This window comes from Terrapene carolina, unplaced genomic scaffold, assembly GCF_002925995.2.
Source record: "Terrapene carolina triunguis isolate 2854851 unplaced genomic scaffold, T_m_triunguis-2.0 Scaffold189, whole genome shotgun sequence".
Lineage (NCBI taxonomy): Eukaryota > Metazoa > Chordata > Testudines > Emydidae > Terrapene > Terrapene triunguis.
The window spans coordinates 12,218,626-12,231,531 of NW_020664540.1; the positions used below are offsets into that span (position 1 = coordinate 12,218,626).

A 12,906-nucleotide genomic window follows, 5' to 3' on the forward strand; every position below is an offset into this window, starting at 1 on the left:
AAGACCTGCTAAAGCGGGTGGCGTCGAGCCTCCAGCTGCAGGCAGAGGAGATGGAGGACCTGTCCGATTTCCTTTTTAACGTACTGTCCCCCTCGGTACTGGGCCGTGTGGCTTTACCCCTTCACCAAGGAGTAGCCAACATCTCCAATGCCCTATGGTTAACTCTTGCCTTTCTGGCCCCGATTTCCAAGAAGGCTGAGAGGAAGTATTTCGTGCCAGCCAAGAACCACGAATACCTCTACTCTCACCCGGCACCTAACTCTCTGGTGGTGGAATCGGTGAACCACCGGGAGCGGCAGGGCCAGCCCGCGCCCACACCCAAGAATAAAGACGCCAGAAGACTAGACTCTTTTGGTAGAAAACTACTCCTCTTCGAGTTTCCAGCTCAGGGTGGCCAACCATCAGGCCTTACTGAGCCGATATGATTTTAATTTATGGGAGTCCCTGCCAAAGTTCGAGCCATTCCTCCCAGAGCGGGATAGGAAGGACTTTAAGGCATTGGTGGACGAGGGGGCGACGGCAGCCAAAGCAGCCCTGCAGGCAGCGTCGGATACGGCAGCTCGCTCGATGGCCTCCGCGATCTCCATGCGCAGGGCGTCGTGGCACCTCCTGTCCGGGCTTTCGGCGGAGGCCCAGTCCCTCATGCAGGACCTGCTGTTCGATGGGAAGGTCCTGTTCACCAAACAGACGGACGTCAGGCTGCACGGGACGAAAGGCTCTCGTACCATCCTGCAGACCTTGGGCCTCTACGTCCCTCCGGCTAAGGACAAGGCCAAATCGCAGACGTCAGCTCACCCTGCCAGAGCAGATATGAGCCACCTTACAAGAGGCCGAGAGACCAGAAGCGCCGGCCTCAACAACAGTCCCGCTCTGCCCCACAGCCGGGGCCCTCTAAGGGCAAGAGGCAGGGAAAGAGGTGGTTTTGATTATTTGAAGGGGGGGCACCAAGGCAGTTGCCATGGAAACCCCCCTACTAAAGTTTGTGTTCGGCAACCGCTTGTCTGCCTTCCGTGGGGAATGGTCACGAATAACCTCGGACTGCTGGGTCCTCAATACCATTTCCAAGGGCTACACGTTGCAGTTCAGTTCACCCCCGCCCAACCACCCCCCCATCCCTGGTGGGCTCGGGGGACCCAGAGCATGTTCACCTCCTAGGTCAGGAGGTGGAACGACTACTACACCTGGGGGCAGTGGAGAGAGTGCCAGTAGAATTCCAGAGCAGGGGCTTCTACTCCCGATATTTCCTGATCCCAAAAGTGAAAGGGGGTCTCAGGCCCATCCTAGATCTGCGGAATCTCAATCGGTTTATGGTCCACTCCAAGTTCCACATGGTGTCCCTGGCTTCTATTATCCCCTCCCTGGAGCCGGGGGACTGGTACATGGCCCTGGACCTTCAGGACACGTATTTCCACATACATATTTTAGAAGGGCACAGGCGCTTCCTCCGTTTCCTGGTGGGGCCCAACCACTACCAGTTCACGGTTCTCCCATTTGGCCTATCCACAGCGCCCAGGGTATTCACAAAGTGTATGGCGGTGGTAGCGGCCTACCTTAGACGAGAAGGGGTCCAGATGTTCCCATATCTGGACAATTGGCTTCTCAAGGGCAACTCACCCTCTCAGGACCTGCTCCTGTCCACATGCGCCAATCTCGGCCCGTTGGTAAACAAGACCAAATCAATACTAGTCCCCATGCAGCATATAGAATTCATAGGGGCACTACTGGACTCCTTAAGGGCCACAGCCTCTCTCCCAGTGGGCAGGTTCAAAACCCTCAAAGGTCTCATCGCCTTGGTCACGACTTCTGGTGACAACAGCAAGGGCGTGCCTTCAGATCCTAGGACACATGGCGGTGTGCACGTATGTGGTCCACCACGCCAGGCTCCAAATGAGGCCCCTCCAGCTATGGCTAGCCTCTCAGTTCTCCCAGGCCCGGGACAGCCTGGACAAGGTCTTATGGTACTGACCCCAGTAATCGCCTCCCTACAATGGTGGTCCTCCCTGGGCAACATGCTCCAAGGGGTTCCTTTCCAGGAGGCGGCCCCGTCGATAGACCTGGTGTCCGATGCGTCGGACTTGGGCTGGGGAGCCCAAATAGGGAACATGCAAACCCAAGGGATGTGGTCAGCCTCGGACCTGTCCCTCCATATAAATGTCAGGGAGCTCAGGGCGGTACGGTTGGCGTGTGTAGCTTTCATCACGCAGCTTCGCGGCAAGGTGGTCAGAGTCCTTACGGACAACATTACCGCGATGTTCTACATCAACAGGCACGGTGGGGCACGATCCTTGGCCCTCTGCCGGGAAGCCTTGAGCCTGTGGGAATTCTGTATAGCCCACAACATGTCCCTGAGGGCTTTCCGCCTACCAGGCGCCCACAATACACAGGCCGATCGCCTCAGCAGGGTTTTCTCCCCCTATTATAAGTGGATGCTCCACTCGGAGGTCACTCACCGGCTCTTCCGAGAGTGGGGAATTCCCCATGTGGACCTGTTCGCGACCCGCCAGAACCAGCATTGCCCCTGATTTTTGTTCTGGGGGGGTTGGGGAGGGACTCGATCTCAGATGCCTTCCTCCTGTAGTGATCGGACCAGCTTTTCTGTGCTTTTCCACCGTTTCCCCTTATAGGCAAAGTCCTAGAAAAAGTGAAAACAGACAAAGCACGTATCCTCCTTATCACCCTAGCCTGGCCCCGTCAACACTGGTACGGGGACCTACTGGCGGCCCCTCCGAGGAGGTTGCCGCTACGCCTGCACCTCCTCTCCCAGGACGGGGGCTGCCTCCTTCATCCCAATCTGGCCGCTCTCCACCTGACAGCATGGCTGCTCAGTGGCTAGACGAGGAGAGGAGGTGTTCTGAGGAAGTAGGCAGGTCTTCCTGGAAAGTTGGAAGCCGTCCACACACCAGACGTACCTGGCGAAGTGGTCCCGATTTTCCAGGTGAGCGGGGGAGTGGGGAGTCTCCCCATCATCCGCACCACTCCAGCTTATCCTCGAGTACCTCCTGTCCCTTAGGACCCAAGGGCTGGCACCCACCTCTGTCAGGGTACACTTGGCGGCCATATCGGCCTTCTACCCGCCGGTGCAAGGGCACTCGGTCTTCTCCCATACTATGACCTCCCGCTTCCTGAGAGGCCTTGACTGTTCATTCTCGTATGCTAGATCCTCTGTACCGCAGTGGGACCTAAACCTGGAATTGTCCCGTCTCACGGGGCCTCCCTTTGAACCTTTAGCCACGTGTTCCTTGTCTCACCTCTCATGTAAGGTAGCCTTTCTTGTAGCAATCACATCAGCCCGATGTGTCTCAGAGCTCAGGGCCTTGACCTCGGAACCTCCATATACGGTCTTCCACAAGGGTAAGGTCCAACTTCGCCCACACCCTGCATTCCTCCCAAAGGTGGTTTCCGCCTTTCATATGGAACAGGACATCTTTCTCCCCGTGCTCTGTCCCAAGCCCCATTCCTCCAATGAGGAACGCCACCTTCACACGCTCGATATGCGTAGGGCACTAGCCTTCTACCTGGATCGGACTAAACTGTTCAGAAAATCCTCACAACTCTTTGTTGCCTTGGCCGAGCGTATGAAGGGGCAGCCTATTTCCACCCAGCGCCTTTCTCGCTGGATCGCCTCGTGCATACGCACGTGCTATGATCTGGCAGGGGTTCCCCCGCCACTGATCGTCAGGGCGCACTCAACGAGAGCTCAGGCCTCATCGGCTGCCTATGTAGCCCATGTTCCTATCCAGGACATCTGTAGGGCTGCCACCTGGTCTTCAGTTCACACGTTCCCTGCGCATTATGCGATTGTCTCCCAAACTAGGGATGACGCTGGGTTCGGCAGAGCGGTACTGCGTCCCGGGAACTTGTGAACTCCTACCCACCTCCAACAGAGAGAGCTTGGAATCACCTACTGTGGAATACACATGAGCAAGCACTCGAAGAAGAAAAGACAGTTACCTGTTTCGTAACTGGTGTTCTTCGAGATGTGTTGCTCATGTCTATTCCACATCCCACCCTCCTTCCCCTCTGTTGGAGTTGTCCGGCAAGAAGGAACCAAGGGTGGGGGGAGAGTGCGGCTCCCCTTATAGCGCGATAGAGGCGCCACTCCAGGGGTCGCAGCGGTGCTTCCCCCCCTCCGCCCCCCCCACGGGTACTGCTAAGGGAAAAAACTTCTGGCACCGGTGCACGTGGCGTGCATGCACACCTACTGTGGAATAGACATGAGCAACACATCTCAAAGAACACCAGTTACAGAACAGGTAACTGTCTTTTTTCTCTTTCAGTGGCTCCCCACTTGCAGAAGAACAATGCTCTATGACAGATGGTGCAGCAGAGAGAACTAATGTGAGTTGTGTCTTCATTGACTAGTGCGTGTATGTGCCTTAAAGATCTATCTTCAGTATATAAGAAACTGTTAATGTTTACCCCATAAAGCAGTGGATACCATGGATTCTAAATCAGGAGAATGTACTTTCCAGTTCCTCCAGAGTGTCTGAAAGTTCGGAGAGGTGTTTGCATAGGATCATTAGTATTGAATGGCAGATTATCTTAAGCTTTGTTTCTTTATATGGATCTACATTTAATCCTTTTTGTGGCCAATTGAGTCCAACAACTTAAAGCCATTCTCCTACAAACTGCTAAAAATCTCTTGCATTGATTTTTATCCTCATAATCTACTACACTTAAAAGAGCAAGCAAAGAGTTTTCTTGCTGTTCAGTTGTTTCACCTCTGAGAATGTCTAGATGCTATATTAGCTTTACCTGCATCTAACTTCTCCATGAACTTATTCCACATCACTGTCTGCAGAAGGGATCTTGTATATGAAACATTTGTTCAGTTATGACTGCCCCTCTTCTCTTCCCCCAAGAAGTTTCTCATAGCTTTTCTCAGGGAGATAGCCTTGCCTCTGGGACTTTTCAAGCTTAAGTATTGCTCAGTAGGTAGTTCTGTGCTTTGAGGAAACAATGTAGCAAGAGAACTAACTGATTACCTAAAATACTCTTCAGACACCTCTGCTGTAAGTGTAAATTGTTTTCTTCAGGGAGGGAGAATTGACCTTGCATTTTCCTCTTTAAAAGCTTGTCAAAGAAGCACCAAAGAAACTAGATTTCATCTGAAATAGATCGTAGCAATGGATTTACAGAGGCCACCTTTTGTTTTGTTTTTGTTTCTTTTGAAGAGTCTCATGTGTAAATCTACTAAACTCTAACAAATTATCCGTAGACTAACTCCAATCCACAGGCCTTGTATCTTAACAATACACATGGTGGAGTACCATCTTCCATGATCTCTTGGCCTGCACGTGTCCTGGCCCTCATGTACACTTTGTGCTTTCTTTCCATTTCTAAAGTTGATCTATTTTTTTAATGAAGACAAAACAAAAAGCACAAAACAGAACTGAGTACTGATTTATGTCTCTCTTGCGATCTTACTTTCTACTTATCCCATTTAATTCTCCAGGAAACAAATGTAGCTGGCCTGGAGGTGTGTTTACGCCCAGATGAAAGGAGCCGTTCAGGTCCTGTTGATTCTCAAGCATTGGAAGATCCTGACACTAAAATAGAAATGCCAGATGTTACAGAAGATATGGAACTGTCTGCTACAGATCTTACGGGTCAAGACATTGTCATGCGCAGCCCAGAAAAGAATGCCCAGTCAGAAACTGATTTCATTCAGGCTGAAAAACCACACACACCAGAATATAAATCAGGTGGGTTTCTTTATAGTTATTTCACATGGTTTGTGTTTTACTACTAGGAATTTACAATTCGAATAAGGCTTTATCTGACAATCTTAAGCTTATTAATGGACCTTGTTAACACATGAACTTATTGCTGCAGGACTATTAGTCTCTCTAAATGGGGTGCAGTGTCAGTGTCTATTTGATATTTGCACTGACATCCTTGTATTATACTGAATGCACAACAGCAAACAACCATACTAATCAAGAGAGGGTTTTTTTAATTGTATAATCTTCAATAGGGTGTGTAATCCCACTATAAAAAGCGGAAGCAAAGGTTGATAGATGCTATGAAAACAAACTGAAGTCAGGAATAAGTGCAGAAAATGTGTAGCTTTTCCAGCACTATCAAGCAATGCAGTGTAACTTTTAAGTTTTGAAATGTCGTCTTATTTTCCAGATCTTTTGCATAGCGATTTTATCTCCAGTGATGGAACTCCCTTTGACGTGGTAAGTTCACCTTTAGTCTTACTTGACTAAAACAATCCATTTACATGGCAGCACCATTAAACTTTCTTATTAAATGGCATTTGTAAAATTTTCTGAACTACTGCAATGAATTCAACTCCATAAAAAGTCAGTATCAAAGACCTAGTTACTCTAGTGCAGCGGTTCTCAAACTGGGTCGCGACCCCCTTTGAATGGGGTCGCCAGGGCTGGCTTAGACTTGCTGAAGCCCGAGCCCCACTACCCAGGGCCGAAGCCCGAGGGCTTCAGCCCTGGGTGGCAGGACTCAGGTTACAGGCCCCCTGCCTGGGGCTGAAGCCCTTGAGCTTCAGCTTTGGCCCCCCTACCTGGAGCAGTGGGGCTTGGGCTTTAGCCCTCCCACCCAGGGTAGTGGGGCTTGGGCGGGCTCAGGGTTCGTTTCCTCCTCCCCGCCCCAGATCGTGAAGTAATTTTTATTGTCAGAAGGGGGTCGCGATGCAATGAAGTTTGATAACCCTCACTTCACACTTCACTGCTCTAGTCCATGCTGCCCTTTGTGGTGACTCAGGAACAGCTTAGGTGGATCCAGGATAAAATAGCTCCAGATTTTTGTAGAACAGTTGTCTAACTCCTGTCAAACTGCTTGATCCTTGACTTGGTCAAACTACCAAATAGCCAGAAAATCCAATTAGTCTGAACCCTTAGTGATCTTCTCCCTCCTGAAAAGTTGAGGCATGATAGCTAACCAGGTGAAGGCTTATTTCCTTCTGTTAATACCTGATAAAAATGGATAATATGCTCCTTGCTTTCTGCCTTCATCTGTCCTTTTCCTTCCCTCTTTCATACGAGAATGCTTCAGGTCTCTATTCTATCTCTGCCTTGGTAGCTCTAATATTTTCTAGGGCTGAAGTTGTCAAAAGAGCCCCAGGGGAAAGTTGGTGTCCAAATCTAGGGGATTTGGGTGCCCAGCTCCCTTGGCTCCTCTGAAGATCCCACCTTGCATGTGGATTGCTACTGTAACTGGTCCCCTTCTCTCCAAAACTGAGCTGATATTTAAACTCTCCTTATGTGATTGGAAACAAGCCGGCAAAGTGCTGGACCAAAGAGGGGGCCCCAGTGACATTGGTAAATTGGTTTTGGGTTTTTTTTAATTCGTGGCTCTTGCTCTGGAAAAATGTGCAGCACAACAACTATCACCACATTTGAGTCAAGCACTCCATCCAATACTTAATATTTCTAGTAATTCTGCACCGTTCAGCACTCTTAAGGATTCTGCTAGCAAAACCTAGGTTTTACCTTTAAACTTGTGTATTTTAAAGCTGTGATTAGTGCCCATAGTACTGAATGAGGGAATGAGAATTCCCTTAATAAAATCCCTTTGTCAAAACATTGTCCACCACCTCTTGTCCCAAGGGCTTATACATGTCTACTATTCATAGACACCTGCACCAGGCATAAACAATTGATTGACAATGACAGTTCCTGTCAGTCTGGCATTTAAATCACTGTGCTAATCAGTAATCTGCTGCTGTAATATGATTTAGTGAATTTGTTATGTGCTGTAGACTGGATAACTGTTGCTTGAACTCTCACTTCACACTTTAATTTCCCCTACAGCCAAGCTTGAATTGCAGCCTCCCCTTCACGCCAGTCAGGAATGAAGCACAGAAGTTTGCAGCAGCTGAAATACACAATGATCTAATTGTATTTTCTCCTTTGTCTCCCCCCTCTGTGGAAAAATGAAGACTGACTTTGAATTCAGAATGTGTAAATTACACGAATTGAATACATAGAGGGACATCTAAAGTACCAGGATATTACCTTTGAGAACAACTGTGTACTGAGTAAATGTGTCTAACCTGGTATTTAAATAGTAGAGCTACTTATTAAAAACGTTTTGTAACATTTTTATGAAGCAGATGATGTTGCAATTTGATAACTGCTGTACAGTAATAGCTAGGGAGGCTGATAAGTAGGCTTGTTGTATCCATAGTGACTTGCATGATGACGCTCCTATTTAGGGATAATATATCATGTCTAAGCTTCCACACATGTCCTATCCACTTCAAAATATAAATATTTTATTCAGTTTTTGCTTTTCTCCTTCATTTCTTTCCTGGCCTCAAAAAATAATTTATGTACAAAAGATGGGGCGTACTGTGTGCAGTCATTGTTACAGTTCTAGCCGCACCTCTATCCCCTTTCTGGTCTCCGAGTGCACCCATTCGGGCCCTTTGTCTTTACCTACACTCTGGAATTCCACAATTCTCCCACACTTACACTGAGCCCTGTGTATTGACTGTGCTTATTCAGCAGATCTGATGGGGGTTCTTTTTAGGAGTTAGCAATCAGTGCTATCCAGTGACCAACCAGCTTTCTTAAAACAAACAATATGTTGGTTTTAACAGTAGGAACAAAGCATTTAAAGAGGATTTGAAAACCGGTGTATGTGTGTTGCTGATGGCACCTGAGGCAAGTTTTCTTAAGACTCCCCCAGCAAGTTCTTGTATGTCACCCTGGTTTCCCCAAACTCCCCCTCCATCTTGAGAGAGAGAGACTCCTTAAACTTGCCACAGTTCTTTGATCTCCTGTGTTCCTGAGCCTTTGCCTGTCTTGGCATTGTCTCTTAACAACCCACAAGTGGTTATGGAGAAGTGGCTTATCCTGAACCCTTCCTTTTCTTTATGGCCCCCTGTTGAACTAGATCAATATATTCATACAGCAAACATCCCAGTAACCAAGGCAACATCCAGTATTCATAAATTATTATAGATCAGCTCCAATTGTCACACATCATTTAAAAAACAAAAGTGACTTTTCGCCTCTTCATTGTCTAATAGTCAATTTTGTATAATAAAATACCAATTCTCCCCTAGCTTTACTTTAAACCAACTCCTTAGTCAGATACCTAGTATCTTTCCATGGTTACAGTGCTTTCTGCTGCATCTCACCTCTGACAGGGGTATCTTATTTCAGAATGTTAAGCTGAAAGTGCTGTATTCATGACACTAGTCGTGTGTTGAAATAAAGATGAGGGTGCTAACCTGTCTCAGGATTGCTGTGCTGGTCCACTTGCTGAACTCGGTCCCCAAGGCAGATTGCCATCTCCATTTGTCATTTACAGAGGACAAATTTCTTGTTCAGCTGTATTCTTAAAAATCCTGTGTAGTAAGGAGTGTTGAAGACTCGTATGTGAAATGTTAGTCTGTATACAGTAGTGTTAAATGGTGGGGGGGGTTCTGATGACACTGTCCTTCTGGGCTAGCACCTCTCACCTGCTGGCAACTCAGACTGCCTGCACCTTACTATGTAATGTCATAATTAAGGCATATCTGTTAGTTGCCTTAAGTGTACAACTCGTATATTACATATGACTCATTCTTGGTAAGTTTGTAAGCAGGTTCACTAAGGGTTTCTTTTAAAGTAATGTCTGTCCTGATGTTCTTCATGTGACTTCAGATTGCAGCTTTCCTGGGGAGTGCTGCATGTGAATGGAATCAAAACCCGAAAATGGACTCTCTAAGATTGAAGGGAAAGTACGACTTTAACAGATCCCCCTCAAAGAAATTAACTGACCTGTAAGCCTCTCCTTCCAGCAGGGTGTAGGAGGAATTTGTTTAGCTAAACTTTATGGTAAACGCACCTGGAGATGAAAGAGAGTCTAGTGGCTAGGGCACTCTGCCACTGACTTCCTCTGTGACCTTACGTAAGTTGCTTAGCCTCTCCGTGCTTCAGTTCCTTATCTATACAATAAGGATAATAGTCCTATCTCTCAGGGGGGTTTTGAGGCGCTCAGGTAGCATGGTAATGGAAGATCTAAGTACATAGATAATGCTAACTTGTATTGCTCACACCTTCAGCCATCTTATTCTCAGGCTTCAGAGTTCTAACCTCCTTGAAGTACTTGTGGCATAACATGCCATGCCTTCTCCTTAGAATATACAGAGACAACCTTTTCTAGAAGCTTGGCCTGGCCAGATACTTTTTTTTTTTTTTTAATTAACCTAACTGTGCTCTCTGCTCCAAGACCTACTTAGTATATTAACTTCAAATAATTACAGTTAGTCTTAGAAACAAAAAGGGGGAAGGGTGCAAGGCCACCACTCCAGCTCCTTCCCATTTGGGGTGATCAGTGTATTCTCCCCCTCCCCTCCCCACCTCTTCATGCAAGCCTTCTTCTTGAAGTTGGAGGTTGCTAACAGCCCCAACTCACTGTCAAACTTTGGAGAGGGAAGGAGAATCAGCTTGTCTGTACTGTATTTTCTGTGATGCAAGTATCTACACATTTCCATGGTGCTTGAGTAATTTCAGGGTGGATAAAAATCAATGATTTTTTAAAAATAAAAATCTGATTTTTTTTATTTAAATTGGATTTTTTTTGTTTTTTTCCCTCAAAAAAGCATATCTAAAGATACATTATAGCTCAAAGGTATCTCATGATGGAATAGGGATTATAAATTCTAATTCTATAGTATGAGAATATATTCATGTAATGTTTAAGAAAAGTTTTGTAAATGAGTTCCAATAGTTCATGGATTAGGGACCCAATTTTAGGAGTTCCACAGGCTTTTTATAGATTATTTAGGTTAATCTTTCTATCTACCCAATAGGACTTAGTGCTCAGTCTAGAAGATACCATCAGAGATGCTTAGTTTTGCAGTTCTCAAACTGTAGATTTGTGTCTCCAGAGGTAACATGCTTGTTAACAGCAAAAATGTTTTTAAATAAATAATATATAGAGGTGAGAAATAACAGACCTCAACTCTATTGTCCCTCTGCAAATTTGTGTATGCAGAGTCAATCCCTTACCTCTCTCTAAAAGTGCAAAGTTTCAAAGTTCAATGAATAAAAGATTGTTGGGGGTGGAATAGATCTGGACAAGGAGAAGAAGTCTGGAGATAAATGTGAGAAGTGAGGGACATATAATATTTTAACAAAACAAGCATATGTTTGCTGTTGAACAAAAAAATCCAGAATACTTAACGTTGTTTCAGTTAAATAAAACAATTTAAATGCGTCTGGTGATGTTCTCCTCCTAATACAGCATGGCAAGAAAATCCTCCAAATATTAATGATTAACCTGTTGAAGTGGAGAGAGTTCACCTCCCGAAATGACTTCATAAATATCTGCTTCAATTACCTTTGGTAAATGAAATAACTAAACTATCATTTATTTTCTGATGTAGCTGTAAAACTAACCTGAAAAGTTTTCAAAATAAATCACTGTTTAAAAATGTATAGTGTGTACCTTCTAAAAATGAAACCTACATCTATCTCTGAGTGGTGAAGAATATGTATTAAGGTTATAACAGCCAACAAGAATGCACTTTTATGTAAAAAAACATGATTAAATTGAGTCTTCCTGGCTAGTGATTTAAATCCAATCCACCTGAGTAATTTCTCCCAGCTGAATGTAACTTATTAGGAATCTAGTGCCCCACCGAGTATTCTTACTGTTCAGTTCACTACACACCAGCTATACTACCAGGTGCAAAGGTCAGTTTCCCATGTTGCTGCTTTGTGTAGTAGTATCTCTTCAGAAGATTCCCCTTCCAGGAAAATCCTCTCCACTTAAAGGAATTCATGTTTAAGTTTTTAACTAGCTCATAGTATGGAGTAGTTGAAAGGAGCTAGGACTTCATTGTCCTACGTGGAAGAATTAATCAAGTTTTCAACTCAGTTTTTATTCCACGTTTTATAAACTAGGTTACTATTGAACCTCATGCTTTTCCTATATTAAGTGTAACCCCTCTTGTTCTCTCAGCCTCAGCTTGTCAGAGAAGGTTGACCATTAGAAGGGAGATACCTGCATCTTTTTTTCAAACAAGCTAGGTCAGGCTGGACTGTTGCAACTTTTAATTAACTTTTATCTTCAACTTTAATGAGACTTACCATTTAAATGCTACAGGAGTTGATAAAATTAATTTTTGGACATGCTTAAGCTTTTAGCTTGTCTGAAAAGGTCTTTCCAGATTTGATTTTTTTCCCCTCCCCCAATAGCTGCAATTCTAGAGTAACTTTTCTTGAGCCTCATTTATTCCTAGTATCTTCAGCTAACATTGGTGAGTGGAGAGCTCACTTTACAGGATCAAAACATTACAGTGTATCTTGCTGTAGGCTTCCTTCTGAATTGAGTTCAAGTAGGGGTTAGTGAACGCTCTAGGCTCCAGCTGTGCTTCCTGTAGAAGCAAAGAAAGTGGCTGTTTTGCAGTATCTCTAAAGTTGAGAGAATGTGGAAGAAAAGTGATCCTAGTGACATCCCTCAGAGGAGGTGACCAAACCATGACCAATATTGATATCCTGAGCATGGTTGAGCTTTACTTCTGTATCAGTTAGTGTGGAGTCAGATTCTGCCCAGAGCCAGTTTAAAACAACATGAAGATTCACATCCCAATCAGGCATCTGATAGGGAAATCCTGACCTGGCTGTTCCTTTTACTCATGGGACCAATGGTCACATGCATCAGGCTGTTCTTCCAATGAGGTCCTCACTTCTTCTCTGGGTGGGCCCATGCCAAAGCTCTCGTTCATCTGTTCTGTCCTTTGGTAGACACCCCTTCGGGCCTTTAATATGCATTTACCTAAATACTTGCCATATTTAAACTTCCGCGGCTTGCTAGGAAAGCTTTTTGTACCCATTTTCTGATACCCTTTTTAAATAACGGAAGCAAATTTCACTTCTAGTACAAGTATTTTATTAAGTTTATTGTACAAAGGATAAATGAAGCCAGCAATCTTTTTTTTTT

At 45.4% G+C, this 12,906-nt stretch overlaps 1 protein-coding gene across 4 annotated transcripts in view; it reads left to right on the forward strand.

The window, feature by feature from the left end:
• Positions 1 to 8,665, forward strand: part of DLGAP5 (DLG associated protein 5) — a 53,897-nt gene extending 45,232 nt beyond the window's left edge. For 2 of the 4 annotated variants that reach the window (XM_026654156.2, XM_026654158.2), the window contains 4 exons: positions 4,278 to 4,338; positions 5,456 to 5,705; positions 6,136 to 6,185; positions 7,779 to 8,664. In XM_026654156.2, coding sequence (XP_026509941.1) covers positions 4,278 to 4,338; positions 5,456 to 5,705; positions 6,136 to 6,185; positions 7,779 to 7,904 — 487 coding nt within the window. In that variant the 3' untranslated portion in view covers positions 7,905 to 8,664. Of the gene's footprint in view, positions 1 to 4,277; positions 4,339 to 5,455; positions 5,706 to 6,135; positions 6,186 to 7,778 lie in introns of all 4 variants that reach the window. The other 2 variants (XM_026654157.2, XM_026654155.2) reach the window with 2 other exon arrangements.
• The last annotated feature ends 4,241 nt before the right edge of the window (positions 8,666 to 12,906 follow it).